The sequence below is a fragment of the Tyto alba genome, unplaced genomic scaffold, assembly GCF_018691265.1.
Source record: "Tyto alba isolate M040663 unplaced genomic scaffold, T.alba_DEE_v4.0 Super-Scaffold_7, whole genome shotgun sequence".
In the NCBI taxonomy this organism is placed as follows: Eukaryota; Metazoa; Chordata; class Aves; order Strigiformes; family Tytonidae; genus Tyto; species Tyto alba.
In genome coordinates this window covers 1,056,296-1,079,297 of record NW_024881328.1, presented here as the reverse complement: position 1 = coordinate 1,079,297, position 23,002 = coordinate 1,056,296, and the positions used below count along the sequence as shown (strand labels likewise).

General features: G+C 44.9%; 1 protein-coding gene across 6 annotated transcripts in view; it reads left to right on the top strand.

Moving 5' to 3' along the window:
• LOC104367993 (glycerol-3-phosphate dehydrogenase, mitochondrial) overlaps positions 1-21,654 on the top strand; it is a 61,988-nt gene extending 40,334 nt beyond the window's left edge. For all 6 annotated transcript variants that reach the window (XM_033006540.2, XM_042784277.1, XM_033006544.2 and 3 more), the window contains exons 7-17: positions 846-1,010; positions 1,669-1,813; positions 6,681-6,874; positions 10,218-10,352; positions 10,600-10,775; positions 11,296-11,427; positions 11,870-12,028; positions 14,789-14,901; positions 14,997-15,075; positions 15,214-15,312; positions 18,507-21,654. In XM_033006540.2, coding sequence (XP_032862431.1) covers positions 846-1,010; positions 1,669-1,813; positions 6,681-6,874; positions 10,218-10,352; positions 10,600-10,775; positions 11,296-11,427; positions 11,870-12,028; positions 14,789-14,901; positions 14,997-15,075; positions 15,214-15,312; positions 18,507-18,632 — 1,523 coding nt within the window. In that variant the 3' untranslated portion in view covers positions 18,633-21,654. The remainder of the gene's footprint in view (positions 1-845; positions 1,011-1,668; positions 1,814-6,680; positions 6,875-10,217; positions 10,353-10,599; positions 10,776-11,295; positions 11,428-11,869; positions 12,029-14,788; positions 14,902-14,996; positions 15,076-15,213; positions 15,313-18,506) is intronic.
• Positions 21,655-23,002: the final 1,348 nt, after the last annotated feature.

Below are 23,002 nucleotides of genomic sequence, written 5' to 3'. Positions count from 1 at the left end.
AATCAGAAGGACCAAACTTTACATAAACCATTTATACTAAACGTTAGGAATGCTGGCGACATAAATCAACTACAATATCTATTACAAATTTATCACTTTATCAGTATTATCTTTGATAGAAGTGGTCCAAACACGTGGGGAAGTGAACCGTACCTCAGGAAGTTTAGCCCTCTCGTAAATTAATTATTCAGGACACACAGAGCCTGGTCCCTTCAATGTATAGTAATTCTTTCTAGCCAGCATCCAGGACTTTAACTTCGGTGGCAATAATAAATAGGAAAAGTCTCAGGTGAAGCCAGTATTTCAAAGTAATTAATCATCTTCCCCTCATGGTCCCTCCACCTCTCTCTTGGTTTTCTTTAACGAGGGAATTTCAGTAATAAATCTTTAATGATATATGTTAAGAATCCTTCATTAATTCCTGTCTACTTATTTCTGGTTTTTTGGATGCTTTTATGTTGTATGTTGGGAAGTTAAGATGCGTGTGCAGGAAAACCCAGTTACAGAAAGCTGATGACTTGGCACGGTCCCCGAAAGGTTGTTTCTCGGATGTTGAATGGCCCATTTGCTAATCGGGAGCGTTGATTAATACCGGTTGGACTGTCAAAGGAACAGGGAGATCCCGTTACAGAGTTACAGCGCGGGGCGAGGTCCAGAAGCAAAGTGCTTTGTGCTCTCCTGAACCGGAGGTGAAGGAGGGCTAATCCTGCGCGGGGCGGCGCTGGGACGCAGCGCCGAGGGGGCCTGGCGAGGCGCGGGGGCCAGATGTGACGGATGGGGCCTGACAGCCGTCCGTACCGCCGGCGCGTGGCTGGGGGTGACCGGCGTCCCTCTCCCCGCTGCAGGACAGCACAACGACGCGCGGATGAACCTCGCCATCGCCCTCACCGCCGCCAGGTACGGCGCTGCCACCGCCAATTACGCTGAAGTGCTGCGCTTGCTGAAGACGACGGAGGCGGCCAGCGGGAAGGAGCGCGTCTGCGGGGTGCGCTGCAGGGACGTCCTCACAGGTACGTGCCTCGGCGGACGGACGGACGGACGGGCTGTGCGCAGCGGGCTCGGCCGTGCCGCGGTGGGGCGGAAAGCGCAGCCCTGCAGGGGAGCGGTGCCCCCTTGGAAGAGCGCAGAAATCCCCAGGAGGAGCGGGGGCGCTGCTGTTGGTAAACATCCACGAAGCGCCAAAGGCGCCACCGGCCCGGCGGGCAGCGGCGTGCCGTGAGCGCCGGTCATCTCTGACTCCCGCCAGGGTTGTCGCTCCCATCCTCGTCGTTTTGGCAGGGCAGACCAAGCTTTACGGCCGAAGCCTCCTGTCGAGCCCGGGCGATACTGTAAAACGCAAAGTGCTGTACAGTAATAATCCCGCTTACCAAGCCCTACGGGTTGAGACTGAAATCTCTCTCGTTTGAGGCAGATTTCAGCTCAACTTCTTCTGCCCGGTCTACCTTCTTCTGCCTTTACAGATAAGGTGGAATTTCATTGTAAAACATTCTCTTTCCAACCTGGTTATGTGAAAACTGTGTTAATTTTTAAAAACCGCTCTAGCTGTTCTGTTCAGAGAAGCACAGTATGCTTTACAGTAGGTTAGGTCCATAGATAGATTAATAATAGAGAGTGTCAGTGAGCAGGAAAACAAATGGTGTATGTGATTGATGCTGTTTTCTTTCACAGGGCAGGAATTTGATGTCAAAGCCAAATGTGTTATCAATGCTACGGGACCTTTCACAGACTCTGTGCGCAAAATGGATGATCAGGAAGTACCAAACATCTGTCAGCCAAGTGCAGGCGTGCATATTGTGATGCCTGGTTATTACAGGTAACGATATTCAAAGCCTAAGCCGTCCGTAAGAATCTCTGCTGGTGCCTGTAATAAATAAGCTTGCAGAGACACATTTGTGGGTTTTACAGTGGTTTTGAATGGACGATTCCTTTTGTTTGTCTCCTCTTAAAGAGGATTCTGACACTGTGCCAATTAGAAGAACAATTTCATGTATTCAGAAGAGACTGAAGTCTTGTAGCTCTTAGTTAGAACTCACCAAGGCAGAGCTCCTGCTGAAGCAGAAGGGTGTTTAGACAGAGCATCTGCACCAGGCTTGTGAAAGGCACCTTTTTTTAATAACGAGTTGGAATGGAGTGTACCGACTGCTAGTTCACCCCCCGTAAGAAAACCAGGAGCACGTAAAACCTTTCAGGAGGGTTGCCACCCTCCTACGAAAACTCTTGTCCTATTAAATACTCCCTGTGCACTGTATTCTGCCACGGTACGACTCCACTCGCCGTAGATATGAGCGCAGCATGGAGGCAATATAGTAAGTCATTGAAAAAAGCCCGATTAAATTCGGACGCCGCTGTGGACGCAAGCCCAGCCACCCGTGGTGGTCTTGGTGGGAAGGACTGGCCTCCCTCCGCTGACCTGCTTACAGAAGAGGGTCCCGGTGCACTCCTGCTTCTTTCCTTATCTGCTGCTGCAAAACCAAATCCCCTTCTGCCAAGTAAGCCTTGTCAGTTGAAACTCAAATATTACCTTTGGTTTCTGAAGTCATTAGCATCCTAATGGAAATTCACATTTATAGACTTATCCCAATTCTGTTGATACAGTGCACTTACAATAATGCCCTTCCATATCATCGTCGCACTCCTCTCTGAATATAAATTCAGACTTCCAGTTTTTGCCGGAGCTGTCCCAACAGGACATGACCATAGACTGTAAAATTGAGGCATTTTTGGCCCAGTGTAAAATCACTCTTGCATTCTGTTCTTTTTTGGGTGTCTTTCCACGTGAAAAATGGGAAAATGACCTGATAGCTGCTTTAAAGCACTAGCCATGTGGAGAAATGGGCTGTAATCCTAGTTGCCTCATCTGCTACAAGAAGGACGTGTGTGATTGACTTTATGGCCCTACAGCAAAAACATGGACGGTTTTAAAATTTTGACTCGCTTTGTAAATTCAAAGTAGAAGGTGGCTTGATATGCAGGAGGGCTCTAATTTATTTATTCTGTGAGAACCTAATAATTTTAATTGGAAATGTAGAGAATTCTTGTTCTCCTTGTTCCCCCGTGTATGTCAGCATGTGGGCATTACTTTTCTTGTAAGATAGTATCTGCCCACATACTGCCTCCACAGTACAGCTGATTAGATAAAGATGTACTGCATTTCCTTGAAGTGGGGTGGCTTAAACCAAGGAACTGTCTGCTAAATAGAAAATACGCGTGGTATTTAATCTTAGTTGTATCAGGTCTGTTCCTGGTGCCAAGGAATACTCCCCAGCAAACGAATATTGTCGCTTCACTGCGTCCGCTTGCCTTGTGGCAAATGTTTTATAGAATTTTGGCCCATACTCACGCAAATGAAAAGTTTTTTAAGAGGTAGAGGTTTTTAGACAGAAGCAGAGTTAAGATTTTGTAAAACTAAGGTTAACCTAATGCATTCATTTCCCATGGGTTTCTTACTCATTTATGTTCTTCATTAATAGTCCCAGTTTTCCTCCTCTCATTAATTCTATTTTTAGCATACACGTATCTATTCCAGTAGCTGCAGTAAGTCTCTTTCACTCCCTATTGTTTAACTGTATTATCTGCTAAAATGAGAGAGGGTTTTGGCTACCTTTGCTCCGATATGCTTCCTGCCTGAAATGTGTCTATGAACGCAATAGTTTTGTCCCCTCCCTTCTGACGAATTTCAGATGTTTTCAGTCTTTCTTAAGTTTTCCTATCAGCTCTGCATTCCAGATTCCAAGTAAACTTGTCTGTTAAACCTTAGTTCTGCTCTACGGAAAGTCACTTATTTGTTCCTCAGCTGCATTTGTGGCACTGTGGTCAAATGCTTCTTCAACTAGCGATGATCTGTGTACCCGTTCTGCCCTGTAAAATGCCATATTTCATGTCCAGGAATGAACCGTATGCTCGAGAGCTCTGGTCTGTCCTTCAGTTACATCATCTTGCCTCGTTCCGTAGCCTGTAGCTCCTTACATTCGACGGGTACTTTAGTCATCCGTTTTCAAGATTCTTTCCTGATTTGTCATACATTCGACATACGTTGTCCAGTTTAACTGCACTGCTTTTTGGAAGAGGAAGCTTTTTAAAAAGCAGACGTGCTCTACACGCGTTCAGCTGATTTAAGGCAACTCTTAAATATCCTCCTGTTGCTTTGCCATGAGGCCGGGTATCTTGATGTTTGTTTTGCTGACAGAGAGTCACTTCAGACCCATCTGTATTATACTCCAAGACCATTTGCCCCTATATTTCTATGTAAAGGCATTGCTTTATACTTCACATTAGAGTTTACAATCCTGAACTTACACATTTTAGTGGTCTTTCAAGATTACTAGAGAAATATTGCTGTAGCTCATGCCACATTCTCGCGTCCATGCTGTATCGGTAAGAACCTCGTGTCTTATAAAATGTGTTTTTTTCAGAAGTATTCCTGGTGTGTAGCAGCACGACTCCAGAGTCATTCCAGAACAGCCAATATTTGGGGTATTAGGATGCTTCTTTCTGATGGGAAACACCTTATTTTACACTTGGTTTGGTGGCTCTTCAGTTATTTGTGTAAGGTGGAACAAACATAGTGATAGGAGATTGAGAGCGAGCTTCCTAGGGTAGCTGGCAGTTATTAATTCCATAAATGGACTGGCATATGGAAAACTCTTTCCTCCTTTCTCATCATTTGCTGTGTAATCTAATTGAAAACACTTCAGTCCGTTGGTGCTGTGGTGAAACTTAGTTTTAAGTCTTCACTTGTTTTTCTTCCTTATTTTTAACAATTTTTACAAAATCACATTAAAAAAAATTAATACTTTTGAGAAAATGTCTAAACTTTTCTGAATATTCTGATACTATATATTAAATCTCTAGTTTCCTCTGTCTCTAAATCAATAGCTTTTTCATTTTAAAAAGTAATCATTTGTCTGACGTGATTTACCTTTCACAAATCTGTGTTGACTTCCCCTATTAAATTGTACTTCTCCAACTGTATGCTTAAGCTGTCTATAAATATCATCTAAAAAATGTTCTAATATACATGCCATATATGAAATTTTCAGCTTCTCTTCTAGCCTTTCCAGATATTGAAAACTTACCTTCAGTAATCAGTTTAGACTTCCTAAAAATGAAATATTCAGTGATTCAGCTTGCAGCTCTCTTGAATGGGTAATTCATATCCAAGCAGGTCTTTGTCTACCTTCAGCTTATTGTGTTAGTAGTTATTTGAGTCCACTGAATTACTCCCCTCTGATGGTCCTTATTACCACCTAAATATATACCTCCTAGCCGCCTTCCACACAGCTCCTATGTCCTCCTTCCATTATCAGGAATAGGTGCAAAACCTGAAGACTGCTAAATTGGCTACAGATGTTTTTACAAGGACTTCCATCACCTGAAATGAAAGTCAGAGTCTCTTCTTTAAATAAATACGAAACAAAAAAGGGGCAGCTTAAATGTTTCCTTAGATAAAAGCTGTTTACTTTGAAGTGTTTAGAGAAGCCTTTTGTTTTCTGAAATACAAGCAGCGCTATTAGTAAGTCATGAGGATAACTGGTTTTGTACCTGTGGATTATTTTTTTTTTTTTTGCATTATACCAGAAAACATCGATACATAAATTAAGATTTCCTGTATGAAGAACTACTGGTTTTGTTCATTTTCCTGAATCATTCTGTTTGTAGCGCTGGCATAAATAAATGCAAAATCTCTGAACAGTGGCATCCAGTTAGTGTCTCTCTTGCCTTTTTTTTCCTCCCAGCACGGCTCCCCAGTCAGGAGCGCAGGAGCTGGGCGCGTTCGGAGCGTGCTTCTTGCTCCGAATCCCTTGGGAGCCTCTGGGTGTTTGTCCCCCTTGAAGTGGTGGGTGGTTAACCAACTCCGGCTGTGGGATCACTGGAAGTTTACTGTTTAAATGTAATCACAATGCTTATGATTTCAGCGTCGCTGTTCTCTTGTTTTCTCTATTTTTTCTTTCTGTCGCTAGCCCTCGCGCCCTCCTGCCCCACCTTTATTGCGAACGCAGGCTGTAGAAGTCATTGGGATTTTGCATGTCTTTGCTTTTGCCCTCTGGTTAGGGTACAGACAACTGATAACCTGGGTTAATAATTCTTCAGCTTTAATTTTTCTTGTTAGATGCATCAAAACAGAACAGCGGTTCTGTTGTTCTTCCATTTTAATGTGCGTTCTGTTTCAGCCTCCCCTTTGCTGTGTTGCATAATATAAATGATTGTCCATTTTTTCATTAAAAGCAGTTGTTCATTCCATAATGAGTTTCAACTAATTGCTGTTTTAAATTTTCCAAATGTTTGTATTTTAAATTGCACTGAGCAGGTTTTTCCAGAGTGAATGGGGATATATGATGCCAAAGGCCCGATTGCTCAATTTAAGATTGTAGTCTGCTAACTTGCTTAGGAAATCGAATTTTTTATTAGAAATTATTAGAATTACTAGAATTATTTCAGCATCATACTCAAGGGCCTTATTTCTCAGAACTTCTGGGACTACCATTTAAAGTCAGGTCATGGTCATGAGTGAAATCTCAAATCATCTTTTTTGGGTTTTATCTTTTTTTTTTTTTTTTTTAATGATTTGACTTGAGAACAAAGGCAATGTTCTGATACTTTATCTGGGGTACAAGGTGTGGAGGAACAGAATCCCTGGTGATGCCTGGCCTGTTTTGAACCACGTCCCTTCTTTATTTCAGCCCTGATAACATGGGTCTGCTTGACCCGGCCACCAGTGATGGTAGAGTGATTTTCTTCCTGCCCTGGGAGAAGATGACTATTGCAGGGACCACAGACAGCCCGACTGATGTTACGTCCCATCCGATACCAACAGAAGAAGATATAAACTTCATTTTGAATGAAGTGCGCAACTACCTTAGCGTTGATGTTGAAGGTAAACCTTTGGCAGCTCTGGTTTTCCCTGGGAGGGTTCTGATGAGTCTGTGGCATTTCAGTTGGAGTAAATGCTGTCTGTCTGTCTGAAGTTTTTCTGTGACTCTGACAAGTATGGTTCTTGTGCATCCGGGTGTTTTTAAAACTAGTGGGACATCAGTGTCACCATGAGGTGTGTTTCCGAGCTATAAAATGATGCTTTTCCAGATATACCTGCTCTACTTGGACTATTTAAATAGGAATCAGTGATATCTGCAGGTTCAGATTTCACATACCTTTCATCTAACTGGCACTAGCTGTCTAGCTGCACAGCCGAGACATTCTGGTCTCTCTGGGTGGCAGATGCAAGGTTTTGCAGATCTGGGACAGTTCAGTCATACATCAACACGAGTACATCAAATAATTCACTTGTTTTTCTCAAAGGAAAAGTTGTTCTGACTTTTCCCATGTCTTTGTTTTATTTATAGACTGGTTTGGGTGGGGAGGGAGCTGAAAGCCCCCCCAGTGCCCCCCCCTGCCCCGGGCAGGGCCCCCTTCCCCCAGCCCAGGGGGCTCCCAGCCCCGTCCAACCTGGCCTTGAACCCTTCCAGGGAGGGGGCACCCACAGCTGCTCTGGGCACCCTGGGCCAGCGCCTCCCCCCCCGCACAGGGAAGGATTTCTGCCTCAGATCTCACCTAAATCTGCCCTTTTTCGGTGCAAAACCGTCCCCCCTCGTCCCATCCCCACCCCCTGACCCAGAGTCCCCCCCCACCTCTCCTGCCCCCCCTTTAAGCCCCGGGAGGCCGCTCGAAGGGCTCCCCGGAGCCTTCTCTTCTCCAGGCTGAACCCCCCCAACTCTCTCAGCCCGGCCCCCCAGGGGAGCTGCTCCAGCCCCCCCAGCATCTCCGTGGCCTCCTCTGGCCCCGCTCGAGCAGCTCCGGGTCCTTCTGCTGTTGGGGTCCCCCGAGCTGGCCCCAGCACTGCAGGGGGGTCTCCCCAGAGCGGAGCAGAGGGGGACAATCCCCCCCCTGGCCCCGCTGGGGATCGCCCCGACCCCCGGGCAGGCCCTTGCCCTTGCCCTTGTTGAACCCCATGAGGTTTGCCCGGGCCCCCTCCCCAGCCTGCCCAGGTCCCTCGGGATGCCACCCTTGCCCTGCCATTTTTCTAGGCACTTTATTCTTAGAATTTACTTTTCTATATGATAAATATCTAACAATGTCAGTTTCCAGTGGGAGAGGAAAGCATATGGGGCAAAAAGGAGAATTTATAAAAATTACTTGGTGGCAGTTGTTCCTTTCAGGAGCTGAGCTGAGAACACATTTGTTGTAAGATGCTGGCCCGTTTTGACTCAGTGCTGGTTTAAAGGAAAGAGGCTTCTTTCCTTCGTAGTGAGGGCTTTTTTAAAATTATTCTGTGAAAGCATTTGGACTTCGGTATTTCTGTTGTAGTAGCAGCATTAAATGAAATCTGAAAAGCACTCAGGAACATTGCAACACCCTTAGATTTAGGAAAACTCACTGTCCGGAGATTGGAAATGCTAGATTACTCGTTTCCTGAAGTGGATAATTGATGGCTCTGTTGTATAAAGTTCAGAAGTCTTCAGGAAATGTACCTTTGAGTTCCTTGAGCAGCAGTCGATACCAGTAAGTGCGGTGGGCCGGTCAGGTAGCTGCTGGAGTTAACACTCTGAATAAACCAGAGATTTTGCAAGGTATTGTACAGAAGTACGTTATAAAGTGTTTAATTCTTTTGAATGAAACCTACCTAGGTGCACGCTGTTTTTCACATACGCAATTAGCAGTGTTTATAGATTGCTTGTTACTGAATTAACAACTGTGCTGGCCATATCAACTCGCTGCAGACCTGCCTTTTTGCTGCCAGAGACAGTGCCAGGGTTATCAACTTACACAGGCTTGGATGTGTTCCAACTGTTTAATTATAGTGTCACGCATGCTGCTTTTTCTAGTTTCATTAGTTTATAAACGTAATATGGTATCTTATTTCTGTGATTAACACTTCATTTTGGCAGGTTAAACATGCTGGCAGAGCACCATTGATTTCTGAAATCTATTTTGTGTTCTTTGGGGGATATTTTTATACCCTTTTACTGATTTTTTTTTCAATTATCATTTATTTGTAAGTTGTATTAAAAAAAAAAAAAACCAAAACACAAAACAAAACAAAAAACAAACAAACAAAAAAAACCAAAAACAAAAAAAAACAACAAACAAACAAAAAAAAAAAAACAAAAAAAAAAAACCAAACAAACAAACAAAAAAAAAGCAAACACGTTCCAAAGACTTCAGTGTAAAGCAAAGAGGTCAGTTTTTCTATTGCAAATTTAATAATCAACAAAATTAATTTAATTAAATTCTCTACTGGTCCCATGTTTTACATATTAAAAAAAGCAACTTTGGGAGGCTCGGGTATCTTCCTACAACTGTTAAGGGCTTTTGTGACTACCTGATGCCTTTGGGTTTTCTTCCCCCGAGTTTACCGAGGAGTCAGCGATGGCTTTAGGGCCATTTCGCCGGGCGGCTTGTGGAGCGGGACGGCCTTTCTGAAGCGGTGAGGAGGAGGAGGAAGAGGAGGCAGGGCTGGAAGAGGCAGCCGTGTGGGAGATGTGGACTTCTCCTGGGGGTTTTTTGAGAAGCCAGCCGGGGTTGCTGGGCAGTAGCCGGTGCTGGCGTTGGGGCCCTGCCGGTAAATCGTCTCCTTGCGCGTGTGTGTAACTGCGCCGCCGATAAAGGCTGCGGGTCAAGGCCACTTGTCAGAAGGAAAACTTGGAAAAATAACTTACAAGCTAGAGAAAAAGATTAAGTCCTAAAAGCAAACATTCCCCTCACGTGGAACAAACTTCGTTTTGGTTTCTACAACGCAATGTAAGGACTGTCCTGGCAGCACAAGCAACCAAGGAGAAGACTTGGTGCTGGGGTGGGGGGCGTGTGGGGGTGTGTTTAGTTTTTGGTAGGGTTTGTTTTTTGGGTTTGGGGTGTTTTTGAGCTGATTGGTGAGTTTGACAGTTGAATCTCTCTTTGTTCATCCGTTCCCAGGATCTCTCTGTTCTGTTGGATTTTTAAGCAGTGTGAAAAACAGACCACACTGATTTTGTTTTGGGCTAGACGGTATTACTGATACTGACCAGGGCAGTGCTGGTTTTAAATCTGCAGTCCAGCTTATTCCATTACTTTGGAGAATCTTCTCTGGCTTTTTGAGCTGCTCAACTAACAAGCACGGTGTGGTGCAGTCCTTGTTTCACAGCGAGTATCTGCTCGGAGGCAGTGCCACAAAGACCCCAGGAGGGATATGAGGTAAATACCCATCAGTTCCTGGCTGACTCTGGCTGATCTTTGGTTCCGGACAGTGAGAAGAGGAGACGTGTTGGCAGCGTGGAGTGGCATTCGTCCTCTGGTCACAGACCCCAACTCCAAAGACACACAGTCGATATCCCGGAATCATGTCGTTACCATTAGCGATAGTGGCCTTGTCACGATAGCAGGTACTGGAAGTTCTCTTAAAGTATAGCTTTGCTGGGCTTCCCCAGTGTATTTTATTCAAAACTTTTCTGGTTACAGGATAATCCTTCACATTCCCGTAGTCAGATAATGATCTGTCAGGGGTAGCATGACAGGCTTGTTGGAGCAAGTCTAGTAGGAGTAATGTGTTATATATAAAATATATATAGTACACACCAACCTCGTATTCCGCTTGCTTTCCCCAAACGAAGAGTCAATGTGTGGTTGCAGGGGGGAAGTGGACAACCTACCGTGCCATGGCGCAGGACACCATTGATGCAGCTGTTCAGGCCCATGGTCTGAAGGCAGGTTCCAGTAAAACCGTTGGACTGCAGCTAGAGGGGGCTGAGGACTGGAGTCCCACTCTCTACATTAGGTTGGTCCAAGACTATGGGCTTGAAAGTGAGGTGAGTCGTGGTTTCTGTTGATGCCCTGATGTTTCTGTGTTGGAGGGTTTTGTTTTCCCACTAAATCTAACGCCAGCATAACTTGTACAAAGGTCTGCTGAGCCTGATAAGAGCTTCTTATCTGGCCAGGGCAAAGATAGTTTTAACAAAAATAAATTCTAGTAATTGTTCTTCTTTTCTTCCCTTTTCCCTTCCTCCTAATCTTGACTGTTTGCTGCTTTAAAATGTTACGACATGCTAGGGTCTGTCTTCCTTTGAGCCCAACAAAATCTATACTTCCGATGTGATCACGGCGTAGCCCAAGAGTTGGAGCGTCATTAGTCACAGTTACACCGATACATACATCGTGGTGTCGCTGCCGTGCTGACCTCTTCACAACACAAGTAGTTTCCTCCCACACAATCAAAATCTAATACCCTCTTCAGCCTATTTGTTACTGGTGTAAGAGGACTGACACGAAAAACGTGTGTACGTTTGATGTGCTTTCAAAAGCATACTGAATTCGTTTCCAACCCCACAGGTGGCCCAGCACCTCGCTTCGACATACGGCGACAAGGCTTTTGAGGTGGCCAAAATAGCCCAAGTCACAGGAAAGAGATGGCCTATTGTTGGAAAACGTCTTGTATCTGAATTTCCTTATATTGAAGCTGAGGTATGTAGAAAAACTACATAATGCTTTTTGATTCTCTTCTTGGGATAAGCAAGTTCTAGAGCAGGTCTGTCTCGCTCTGTAAAACATCTCCATAAGCTCTTTCCTTTGCTGAGGTCCAGATTTTTTTTTTTTTCTGTTCTTGTTTTTCCCCTTCCCTGGAGCATACTCTATGTTTATATATACACATATTAGCATATTTATAAATAAATGTTTATAATTATATAATGTCTCTTTTTTATTTCATATATACACGTCTGATCCCAGATGCATTTTATAAAATGTTCCAAGGAAAAGGGAGCTTTTTCACATTCTTCTCTTGATGGGGTGGGAACCAGTTACAGGAAGTTTATTTTGTATAGCCAGCCCAGCAGTGCGGTTTGTGATGCTAAACATAATTTCCTTTCTCCTCTGCTTTTTTCCCCCCCTTGTCTTATTGTTCCAGGTTGTCTACGGCATTAAGGAGTATGCCCGCACAGCAGTGGATATGATTTCCCGACGTACTCGCTTGGCCTTTCTGAATGTGCAGGCTGCAGAGGAAGCCCTGCCAAGAATCGTAGATATAATGGGGAAAGAACTCAACTGGAGCGAGCAGAAAAAAAAGGTACAAAGGGCCTTTTTCATCTGAAACAGTTTTGTTGTTCTTAAGTGGTTTCTGTGTTAATGATCTAAATTAGTTGAACAGAAAACTTCAAGTGATGCTTTCTTCCTGAGAGAATGATTCCCCTGGCGTGTTTCATTGTGAAGACTTTATCAGACTAGCTGCGAAATGAGTTGAAAAGTGACGACACTGAGTTTGCACCTTTCTCTGGCCTAAACTAACGTTTAAGGTCATCGTTAGCTTCCGCTGCCCCCGGTGGGTCTGTGCCCAGTCAAACAGTGTGGGACTCACAGAATCATTTAGGTTGGAAAAGACCCTTAAGGCAATTGAGTCCAACTGTTAACCCAACACTGCCGAACCCACCACTAACCCGTGTCCCCAAGCACCACGTCTACACGTCTTTTAAATCCCTCCAGGAGTGGTGACCCCACCACTTCGCTGGGCAGTCTGTTCCGGTGCTTGAAAACCCTTTCTGTGAAGAAATTTTTGCTGTTACCTGACCTAAACCTCCCCTGGTGCCACTTGAGGCCGTTTCCTCTCATCCTGTCAATGGTTACCTGGGAGAGGAGACGGACCCCCAGCTCGCTACGGCCTCCTTCCAGGTGTCTGTAGGGAGCCCTGAGGTCCCGTCCCCCCCAGCCCCCTCTCCAGCCTAACCCCCCCAGTTCCCTCAGCTGCTCCCCACAGGACTTGCTCACCTCACTTGACTCGCGGTGTTGGTACTGGCTGTCCCTCAGCTAGTCGCCACGCCTGCTTGGCTCCCTCGGCTTACCCTAACAAAGGCATCTGCTGTGCCTGCATCCACTCGTGCCCTGCAGCCCTGCTTAGGTCTCCACAAACTGCCGGGAGTACCTTGGATAACCAGCTTAGCTGTAGGCATCCCGCTTACTGACATGAATCCTGCCCCTTCCGAACTGTCGCATCACGGAAGTTACCGGTTATCACTTCTTTCTGCTGTAAAAAGATAACTGCCCAGGATCCTGGAGGCTGCACTGGCAATGCTCCCCAGAGCACGGTGGGGGAAAGGCAGCACAAGGAGTGCTGTGCCCAAATGGGACACGTGGTTCGGGGCGCCTCTCGCTCTGAAGCAAACCCAGCCTGTGATGCTCACCTGGCTCTTCCACTCCAAAGGGGATGGGAGTTTTCCCTTGGGCTGTTCGTGAAGCCTTTCAGCCAGGTAGGAGTTTGACTGACATCCTGGAAGGAGCTCGTTTGAATCCTGCTAGCCAGAGGACATGCTGTGATCCGACAGCCTCCCCCCCAGGAACGCATAAAGAAAGGGATGCCATCCTGCCACAGCTGTGAGCTGTGTTGCTTGCGCGCATGGATGTTGAGCAACCTCACAGTCAGAGGCGTTTGACTGAAGTTAGAGGTGTCTCACCCTTGCCCGAAGAGATTTGCTCATGTAGTAATTCACCGTGTTAAACGGAGCTGTATCAATTCTGGGTTGGAAAATGGGAAGTTTGCAAAGCCAGGATGTGCGAGCAGCATGACACGAGGGTGGCAAGGGCTGCCCGAACGCCAGCAGCCCGCAGCGGCAGAGTCGGGGCCCCGCTCTCACCGTAACCTGCAGGGAGGAAAATGAGCAAGCACTGCGTGTACCTGGGAGGCTTACAAAGCCAACTGTGGCTTGTGAGCTCGCTAGTGCCAGCAAGGCAGCCTCTGTGTTCCTTGGATGTCTGCTGGGCTTTCTTTTGGAAATGTCTTTTTTTTTTTTTTTTTTTTTTCTTTCAAATGAGGCTAAAACCCCTGGAGCTATTGAGCATCTCTTCTGTAAGCAGTCCTGGGCCGTTTTGAAGGGCTACATTTTTACAGCAATCTTGCACGTGCTAGATTTCAACTTGATGGACGAGGCAATTCAATGCCTATCCAGAAGAGCATTCTTTAATTTAGATCTTATAGTAAGACCATTAAATAAGTCTTTGTTGGTTTGGGACTTTAAGGCTAATTTGTGTGCTTATATTGAAGTATGTAAGAATAGTCTGGTATGGTTTACTTGGTCTCCTAATACGCCTTCACGAGCAAGTCTCTGCTAGATGAAGTGGCTTACACGTACGTGCCTGGGAATCTTTTACTGCCGCTGCAGCCGTTACTTAGCATGCTTCCTCTTGTTTGTTAACTGCAGTGCGGACTGCTTAATATTGGTGCCCGTGAGGCAGATGCTTGTGTCACTCCGAGAGCCATGCTTGGTGTGCCCCTCGCTGCAGGAAGGGCTCTGCTCTGCAGGGCTTATGTACGTCAGGTGTTTAGCACTTACTAAAAAACTGGCCGTGGAAGACCTTGCACTGAACCTTCGGGTAATAAATTAATTTTGCTACCCTCAAGAAAACTAGTTTAAAACATAAAGAACCTGCCCGGTGTTGAGCCTCCTGATTTTCCTGGCAGATTTTAGGCAGTTAGGTGAAACCCTGCGCTGAGATCTCGGCTGTGAGTTAAATGGCCTTTTGTAGGCCTGACCCGCAGGTGCTGTTCTTCACGGAAGAGGTGGTGACACCACGTGTGACCGAAGGCGTGGGAGCATCCTAAAAGTATTTACACAGTAATTGGAAGTCTTCACTAGACTTGATATCTTTTTTCAAGACCAAAAAGGTGCCTAAGCTTAACTTATTTTTTAAATACTTTCCAGCTACAGTCTGCTTAATTTTTTGGACCTTAGATAAACCCTAGTTAAGTGGAAGAAGCAAATAAAGACTACATTAAAAATAATTGTGCAAGAACTTGCTAGTCCTTAGATATGCAGTTTTCCTTCTTTTTCAATTGTAGGAAGAACTTGAAGCTGCTAAAAAATTTCTCTATTATGAAATGGGCTACAAAGTAAAATCAGATCAATTAACAGACAGTTCTGAAATCAGCCTATTGCCTTCAGATATTGAAAGGTAAGTAAAGTAAAATTGTTCCCTATGCTGCTAGGAATTAATACCTGTCATTCTTCTGAGTGCAGTTTTTCCCACTGATAATCCTTATCTTGCAGGTACAAGAAGCGATTCCACATGTTTGACAAGGACAAGAAAGGGTTTATTACTATACTGGATGTGCAGCGTGTCTTGGAGGTAACGTTTCCTTGTGTTCTTTTAGTTTCCTTTTTAAGCCTCTTACCTAAATTTCAGTGTGGCATAAATAGTACCGACAATCCAGCTGACACACTTCTGTGCTTTTGTTTTGTTTTGTTTTGTTTTGTTTTTGTCTAGAGCATCAGTGTGCAAATTGCTGAAAATACACTTCATGAAATTCTAAACGAAGTGGATCTCAACAAAAATGGACAGGTTGAGCTCAATGAGTTTTTGCAGGTAGGTGTTTCTCTGTTACAAGAGAAGCTGTAAGGTTAATGAACAGAGGCAGAGGTATTCCGTGGGTTTCCCCCCTTTGCTGAAGGGCTGGGTTGGAAAGTAGGTGAGTGTTACTTGGGTAAACGCTGCAGGGTTGATGCTGTTTGCCAGGACCACGAGATAAGTGACACGCAGAGCCGTCCTCAAGGAACTTTGAAATTCAATGATTTTTTTTCATGTGCAGAAACAATGAGACCCAGAGAGCAGGTCCAATTTACTGAGCATACCACAGCACAGACCTGAATTTGTCTTTTTTAATACAGAAATGCTGTTTAAATGCATTTAAAATGATACAGTTGTCCATTGGAAGTTATATGGCACAGTTATGCACGCTGACATTTATCTGGATCTGTTAAGTGACTAGTAGTTTCTAAACTATTTTGAATATTTTGTAGAATGAGCTTATGGTTAAAGCACATCCAGTCCGTGTAATCGCATTTTAACTCCGGGGTTGGCTAACTTTATCTCACTTTGCATGACAGACCTTACGTTGGCAACCCATACATCTGCTTTTTTCAGGGCTTTAAAATAAAATTAAGGGTGCTACTGAAACGTTTGTTCACCCAGCTCCTCTTGCACATGCAGTTTGCCAGACAGCTTTGTTTTTGCAGAGCTTTTCTTGGTGTGGTATTTCAAGTGACTGCCATGTCTTTCCTGCATGGTGGCAATGATGAATGCCGAACATGAGATAAATTAATGCTGGGGATTTTGGTCAATGTCAGCCCTTTCTTCACTGTGTCAAGTTAAACAAACAAGATCAAGGCAAAGGAAATGGTAATTGTCTCTCTCGAGATGAGCTGTAGATAAGAGCAGCATTGTTGAATCTAAATGCAGAAAATTTTCACAGGTTGTGTCCAGCATTAGAAAAAAGGACTATTTATTTGCCTAAAATGCAGCAATTTAGCTGGGTAAATGAAATGCATGTGGGGAAAGTGGCGGGGGTGGGGAAAAACAACCCAAACAGACCAGGGGGGGAAGAAGAAACAGTGGCTTTGGGAGTGTATGCTTATGTATTCAAATAGAAGAGAAAATCACAGCTGTTGTTCTGGCTAGTGAAAAGGGTCTCCCTCTTCCGTCTTACAAAGGCATGTGAAAACTTTTAATTGGGGGGGGGGGGGGGGAACCCACCATTTACTGTAAGGGCTGTGTTAAACTTCAGTTTGGTTGGTTTGTAACATTGTGGTTCAGAAGTTGAAATGACTAGTAATTATATCTTTTCCGTTTGTTTGTTTTTGGTTTTTTTTTTTTTGGTGGCTTTCTGGGGCTTTTGCTTTACTGTGCTGAATAAGTTTCCTTAGGGCTTGCCTGCCCTGACTCCTAATATCTGTAAAATACAAAAGCCAGGTCGCTGTTTCGGTACAGCTTCACAGTTGCTTTTGTGAAACTGTGCAGCTCCGTGGCTACTGGCTTCTCCTCTATGTTTCACAATGCAATCTAAATATTTAAGGCTGGTGATTGGCACTGCAGTAACGATCGCCTGTGCCTCTGCACCTCCTTCCTGTGGCGGCAGAGAGCAGCACGCCGGGAGCTGCTGCGTCGCCAGGCGCTAAGTAGGAAGCGCGCTAATAAAATTAACGGGAGGTTGCCATGGAAGGAACAAAATACATTAAATGTTTGTTTAATTTTTTTTAATGGATCTGTTAAGCCAGTCCCCGATACTTTTGTGTTTGCTTTCTGAAAACTTTCAAGTAATTGCGTTTTACCGCAGAATGCTTGTGGAAAGCCATGTGCAAATATTTGTGGACGTTTATATTAGAATATAGGAACACGTTGTACCAGGGTGGCTGCGCAGCTCCCAGGGTGGGGAGCAGGGCGATGCCAAGTGCTTTTGTCGGGCCAACTGCAGGCTGCCAGGGTAGCTCAAATAATGGTCTTGTGGGAACGGGTCCCCGCAGGCACCGGCACTTCCAGGTGTTCCGCAGAGAGGAAGCGGGCGGCATTGATCGGCGTTTCATGCAAACAGGGGGGCAGAGCTCTGACAGCCTGTCTGACGGCACTGACTGTTTTTCTGAAGCCTAGTGCTGCTGCCGTTTACGCTCAAGAAAGGAGGGGGACCTTGGGAGCTAGTTTTGGTATGCAAAGGAAAAAAAAAACCCCCCAAAAAAAAAAAAAACCACCCACATTAAATCGGGAGGAAGCTTTTTTCCCCAACAGCTTCTGCTCTTGCTGCTGCGGGTCCCTCCCTCCTGAGCCCATCGTCTGCCACCGGCCAGAGCGCAGGGGGCTGGGAAGCAGGGGGCTCCCTTCCCCTCCCGGGTACTCCTCCCGCCTGCGGCAGGGTTGATACCACGTTTGCATGGGTCCGGCTGCAGGTATAATTAAGAGATTCTCCTTCGGAAGGGAAGAGATCTGAAGGATTCTTCGCACTCAGTGGGAGTAAGAAATTGCATTTTGTAAGTGCCGATTGCTTTCCATAGCAGTCTTGGAGAAGCTGACCGCATGTAATTTCAATTCTAACGCTCACTTTATCCCTGGGATAAAAAAGAATTAACTAAAACCTTAGCGCTAGTGTGTGTTCGTTAAGATAGAGCTGAGTCCAGATTCAAGGACTTACAGGCAAAATACGTCTTAAAAGTCGATAAAGGAATTTGGATTTGAAAGAATTGTGGAAGTCAAGTACACTGTCTCTCCAAAGAAGGACGTGTGAATGAAAAAGGATACGGTTTGGGGTCGGGGGTAGATCAGGAATGTTGTTCTTCCATTAGTTACATCTTTCAGATACTCAAAAAAACCCAAGCGCACCCATGATATAGATGGGTTCTCCTACATCCTTAAACGTCACTGAAAAAACCCTGGTGTCGGTGGCTGCCCGCACTGGTACTTCCACACAGGTTGTATTTGCCACTTCTGCTCTTCCTGCCACCCGTGCCCGGCCAAAACCTTCCTTGCTGTTTCTGGATAAACCTAAATGGGCTTGGAGGCGAGTCTCTGAACCCGTACGGCAGTTTTGCTTCGTAGATGGAAAAAATCCATCCTGTAAATCCATGAATTATTTTGCGCGAGAGCCAGCCGTGCCGGCCGGGCCCCAGCGAGGAGGGGCGGATGGCACCGAGCCGCGCGCCCCGGGGGGCTGGGGGGGGGGCTGCGCCCCGGGGGGGCTGCGCCCTCGGCCCCGCAGCCGCGTGAATGGGCCGCTCTCCCTCTTGTGTCCTCAGCTCATGAGCGCCATCCAGAAGGGCCACGTGTCCGGGAGCCGGCTGGCCGTGCTCATGAAGACCGCCGAGGAGAACCTGCGGCAGAGGGTGGTGATTCCGGTGGACCGGAGCGGCGGCGGGCTCTGAGCTCCGCCTCGCCGGGACGCCTCGCCGCCTCTCTGCTGAAAAACATTCCGGCGCTTCTCACGGCCCTGCTTCTGCCAGGTCACCAGTCCCTCTCCATCGCTGTAGCTCTTGCAGAAATACATTGGTGCCGCTTGTTTTCGTCATTAGCCGTTTTCTGTACAGCTCCCGACGCTCCAGGGTGCGGCCTTTGGGATTGGGTGTTCTCTAGACACGGGGGTTCGTTAACAGGAGTTCAGGGATACAGTCTGGAAAGATTTGGGGGCGCGTGCTGCCTCGCCCGGTAACTTTCTCATCACCTTCACCGAAAACGATGCTCAGAAAGTGAATCCTGCCTTTAAATGCACATCCTCCTCGGCGCTGGGCTGGGCACATCCTCCTCGGCGCTGGGCTGTGCACATCATCATCTGCCTTAGGTATTTAAAGCTGCTGATCTGTCCTCTTCGGCAGAGAGCAAGAGGGGGGAAAGCTGATGTTCTGGCCGGGGGATGGTTCCCCAAAAGGAGCAAAACTGAGACTTGTTAGGGCGGGGGCCTGGCAGGAGCCGCCCGCGGCGGGGTGGGTCTGCTCTGTTTTTGCAGCGGTACCAGTTCATGGCCAGACAGAAATACCAGCAGTAAGATGCTGAAAAACTACAAGACATCTGATTAATCACCCAAGCTAATAATTTATTTAAAAGCTAGGGGACAGCTTTCCTTTCTCCCATATTAATAAAAATAAGCTTCCTTTAATAAATAGCATTGTCTAGCAGGCGGTGGCTCACGCTGCCGAGTGCTTCGTCCCGTTTCCAGTTTTGGCCAACCCCTGGTGATGTGTAGGATGTGGCAGGTTTTGACGGAGTAACAGCCTCGTTTATTTAAAAGTGCTCAAACACAAAGTGAAACAATGAAATTTGGTTTGCATTCCACTACCTTTTCTATAAAAATGAAAGGGCTATTTTTCAACAGATTAATGGGAAAAAAAAAAAAAAAAATTAGGACCACTTGAGCTGTTTTCAACAACGTTGTATCTGGCTATTTGCCTCTGTTGTTAGATTGACTAGGTTCAAGATCAGCTGGAAGATTTCTGCTTCATGTAGAACAAGCAATGGAGTAAGAGTGGTTTATTGATGAATTTGTCATTCTGTTCTATTCTTTGAGTATAAATACCAGTTTACAACTCAAAACAAGCTTCAGTTCCAAGGTGTCATAATTTCTACTTGTGTAAAATCTGATGTATTTTAACTGATGTCACCACTTTCACTAATGGAAAATAATAGTACAGGGATGAACAGGAAAGATTACTTTGATATTTTAAAAGGGAAAATGATTACATACACAAAATGGAGATGCAGAGGAGTGTTACTGTGTAGCACAGCAAGTACAGATGTTGTGTTTGGCTGGAGAGGCAGAGTCCTTAAAGAAATAACAATAAAAATTCAGGTGGTTAGAAATAATAGATTTAAAAAAGAAAAAAAAAAAAAAAAAAAAAAGGCAAGCCTCACTTAAAATTCAGTAAGTGGTTATATTTCTGTCAGTCCAAACAGTTGGTAAAATCTGGAGAGAGGGAGATGGTCTCGGTTAAAATGCCTTTCAGATGGTTTTTGCATGTTAAATTTTTTTTTGATGCTGCCTTGTACCAAACTGCAGATATTGTTACAGGGTTATGGCTTTTTTGCTTTGAGTCCTGTGCTAGTGAGGCACAGGCTGTGTGAATGAGGAGTTAGCACACATTGGACAGTGTAAGATTTTTTTTTTTTTTTTTTTTTTTTTTTTAATGAACAAAGGGGTTTGTTTCTGTGGGCCTGTAAACTTTTCTTTTTGAAACATGTTCCAGTATATTCGGGTGAAGTATACAATGTTTGACGCAGCTTTGTATTTCCAAAACTCTCTTTGAATACGAACACAATCACAGATTTTACATATACTGCACAATTGGAGGGAAATGAACGTACAATATACAGGTTATTGTGGTTCAGGGAGCAGGTAAGGCGGGAAGGGGTTTAGGATTCTACTATTAACAATAATTTAAGAGAGGGGGTGGGGGTAAAAGTAATGAGACCTTTGCCAGGCCACATAAAGAAAAATATTTACAATATTTAACATCTTTTGTATGGTTTAAAAGAAAAATTCTCCTCCGCTCCTCTAGAAATGGCACTGTTGAGAATTAATAATACAAGTTTACTTGTAAAGCCAGGATTTTCTGCTTTGTACCCAAAGTATACTCTTTGTTCGCTTGTTTTAGTAATATTGCATACAGAATGTGACTTTGGGATTTTCTTGGCTATATGTGTGTCCTCTGATACGAATTTGCTTTGCATCTTAGGCACTTTACTGTCATGCTTCTCTGCTCCTTTGTATGGCACAGCAAGATCTTGTATGACTGCCTTGTGTAACACGAGAAGATTGCATGTGTTACTCGAAACAGCTAAATCTATACATGGAAAAAAATCTAGGAAGTATTTATTTTTCACCTCACATTTGTTTTCAGGAATGTTGGTTTGGTTTGGTTTGGGTTTTTTCATGTGAATGTACTGTAGAAAGAGTTGTAAAATGTTACTGTCCTGCATTGTTCTGATCCTAGGTGGAAAAACAGTAATGTGATTTTTTTTTTTTTTTTTTTTTTTCCCCCTCTTTTTTTGAGGTGGGAGTTGGATTTCTGGATTTGGGGGGGGGGGGTGGATTTATTTTGTGTTTTAAATAAAGCGCACGCCTAGAGGGGAGGGGACGGGTTATACATGCAGTGTGTTTATATATGTGTGTATAAATAGGTGGGTATATATGTACACGCACACACTGCCTGCTTTACATGTGGCACTTACTGTTTTGGTAGGTTACTGTTCTAGTCTGAACTGTTAAATACTGTGTTTGAGGCTGGGTTGTCATTTTTATAACTGTCTTGGTGTTTTACTGCCATTATTTATTACTTTTGATATACAGAATGAGCTGCATGCATTTATAGAGCAATAAGAGGATGTATTTAATGTGCCTTGTTTTTAACTCAGTAAGAACTGAAAGCATGAATCAATAAAACTGATTAAAAATGGTCCCTTCGCTGGCAGTTTGTTATGGCAGTTACAAAAATAACTTTCATTAGCCTTGAAAAAGTTTATTTTTAAAGGAAAAACGTTCAGATGGTTGCTTCTTAGTAAACATTGCATAATTTTGTCCATGCTTTCCCATTTTAGCTCAGAATTTAGCACTTCATAGTTTAAAAGTGAAAATTAGGAGTTAATACAGCACTTAGCATTCTCGGGACGTAGGAGCTGTGTGCGCTCGCCGATGACACGCAGGGTAAGGTATGCTGCACTGCCATCTCATACTGAAATTACAGCCAGCCAATTGGCCTGGATTTTGGGGGGGGGGGGGGGGGGGGGAAATGCCAGTCGCAAGTGTTCCTTTGCACACTGATGAATTTTACCATAACTAAAATCAATAGAAATGAACGGAAGAGATTTCATAATCCATTTTGATCATTTTACATGTCAAGTTAGTGCAGGGTTGCCATGTGTTGATAAATGTTCTGACAGAAAAAAATGCTATATATTTTCATTGTCAGTAAATCAGTAAAGCTGTTATCGGTTTTAACGCAATTTTTATAATCTCCATATTATTTTATAGGTTTTAATTTACACTTGTAATAGGGATATTCCACAACTGCGATGTAGCTGTGCTGAGCACGGGGGTTGTGTACGTGCAGCCAGAATAGCTCCTCTCCGCGCGTCCCCCACAGAAATAAACGGGACCGACACCTCCGGAGTATAATTACAGAGATTATGAATTTTATCTCATTTGTGGTGTGCGAGCAATACGTCAGACAACGTTTGTTACAGTCGTCTTTGTCCCAAATATTTTGCAGCACTAAAATTGCCTTGGGTCATGATCCTGAATTTGCTGCTCCACGCAGAACCGGAATGAATAGGAGTTTTTCTAGAACGGTGTTTTGGGGCTGGGTTCCCTTGCTTTGCACGATTTCTCCACTGAATGTTCAAAAATTCAGATTTATTGCAACTTATGTTCACTTGCGCTCCGCAGCCTGTTTTAGAAATACGGTACGGAATATCATAGCAACATTAATATTTAAGCGTTGATGCCTGAGCTGGGTGTTTCCCGTGTCAGATACGAACTGATTGCATCTGTTGAGGAGAGAAAACCGTCTTCAGTGGGGAGGAATCTTTGCTGCGAAGTAAGTGTTGTTTCCCCTCGCTGAAAGCGAGGGGTTTTCAGGTCTGCGGGTACGTTCAGCCTCGAGGCTTTGGGTCCCCGCTCCCCTCTTCAAGCAGCCCCCCCTATTTTCTGCCCGGGGAGCGCTGGCTGCACAAAGCGTGTGCGGGCTGCCGGGGCTGCAGCCTGCCTTCCCAATCGATACTTCCTTCGCTCGGAAGATGCCGCTGA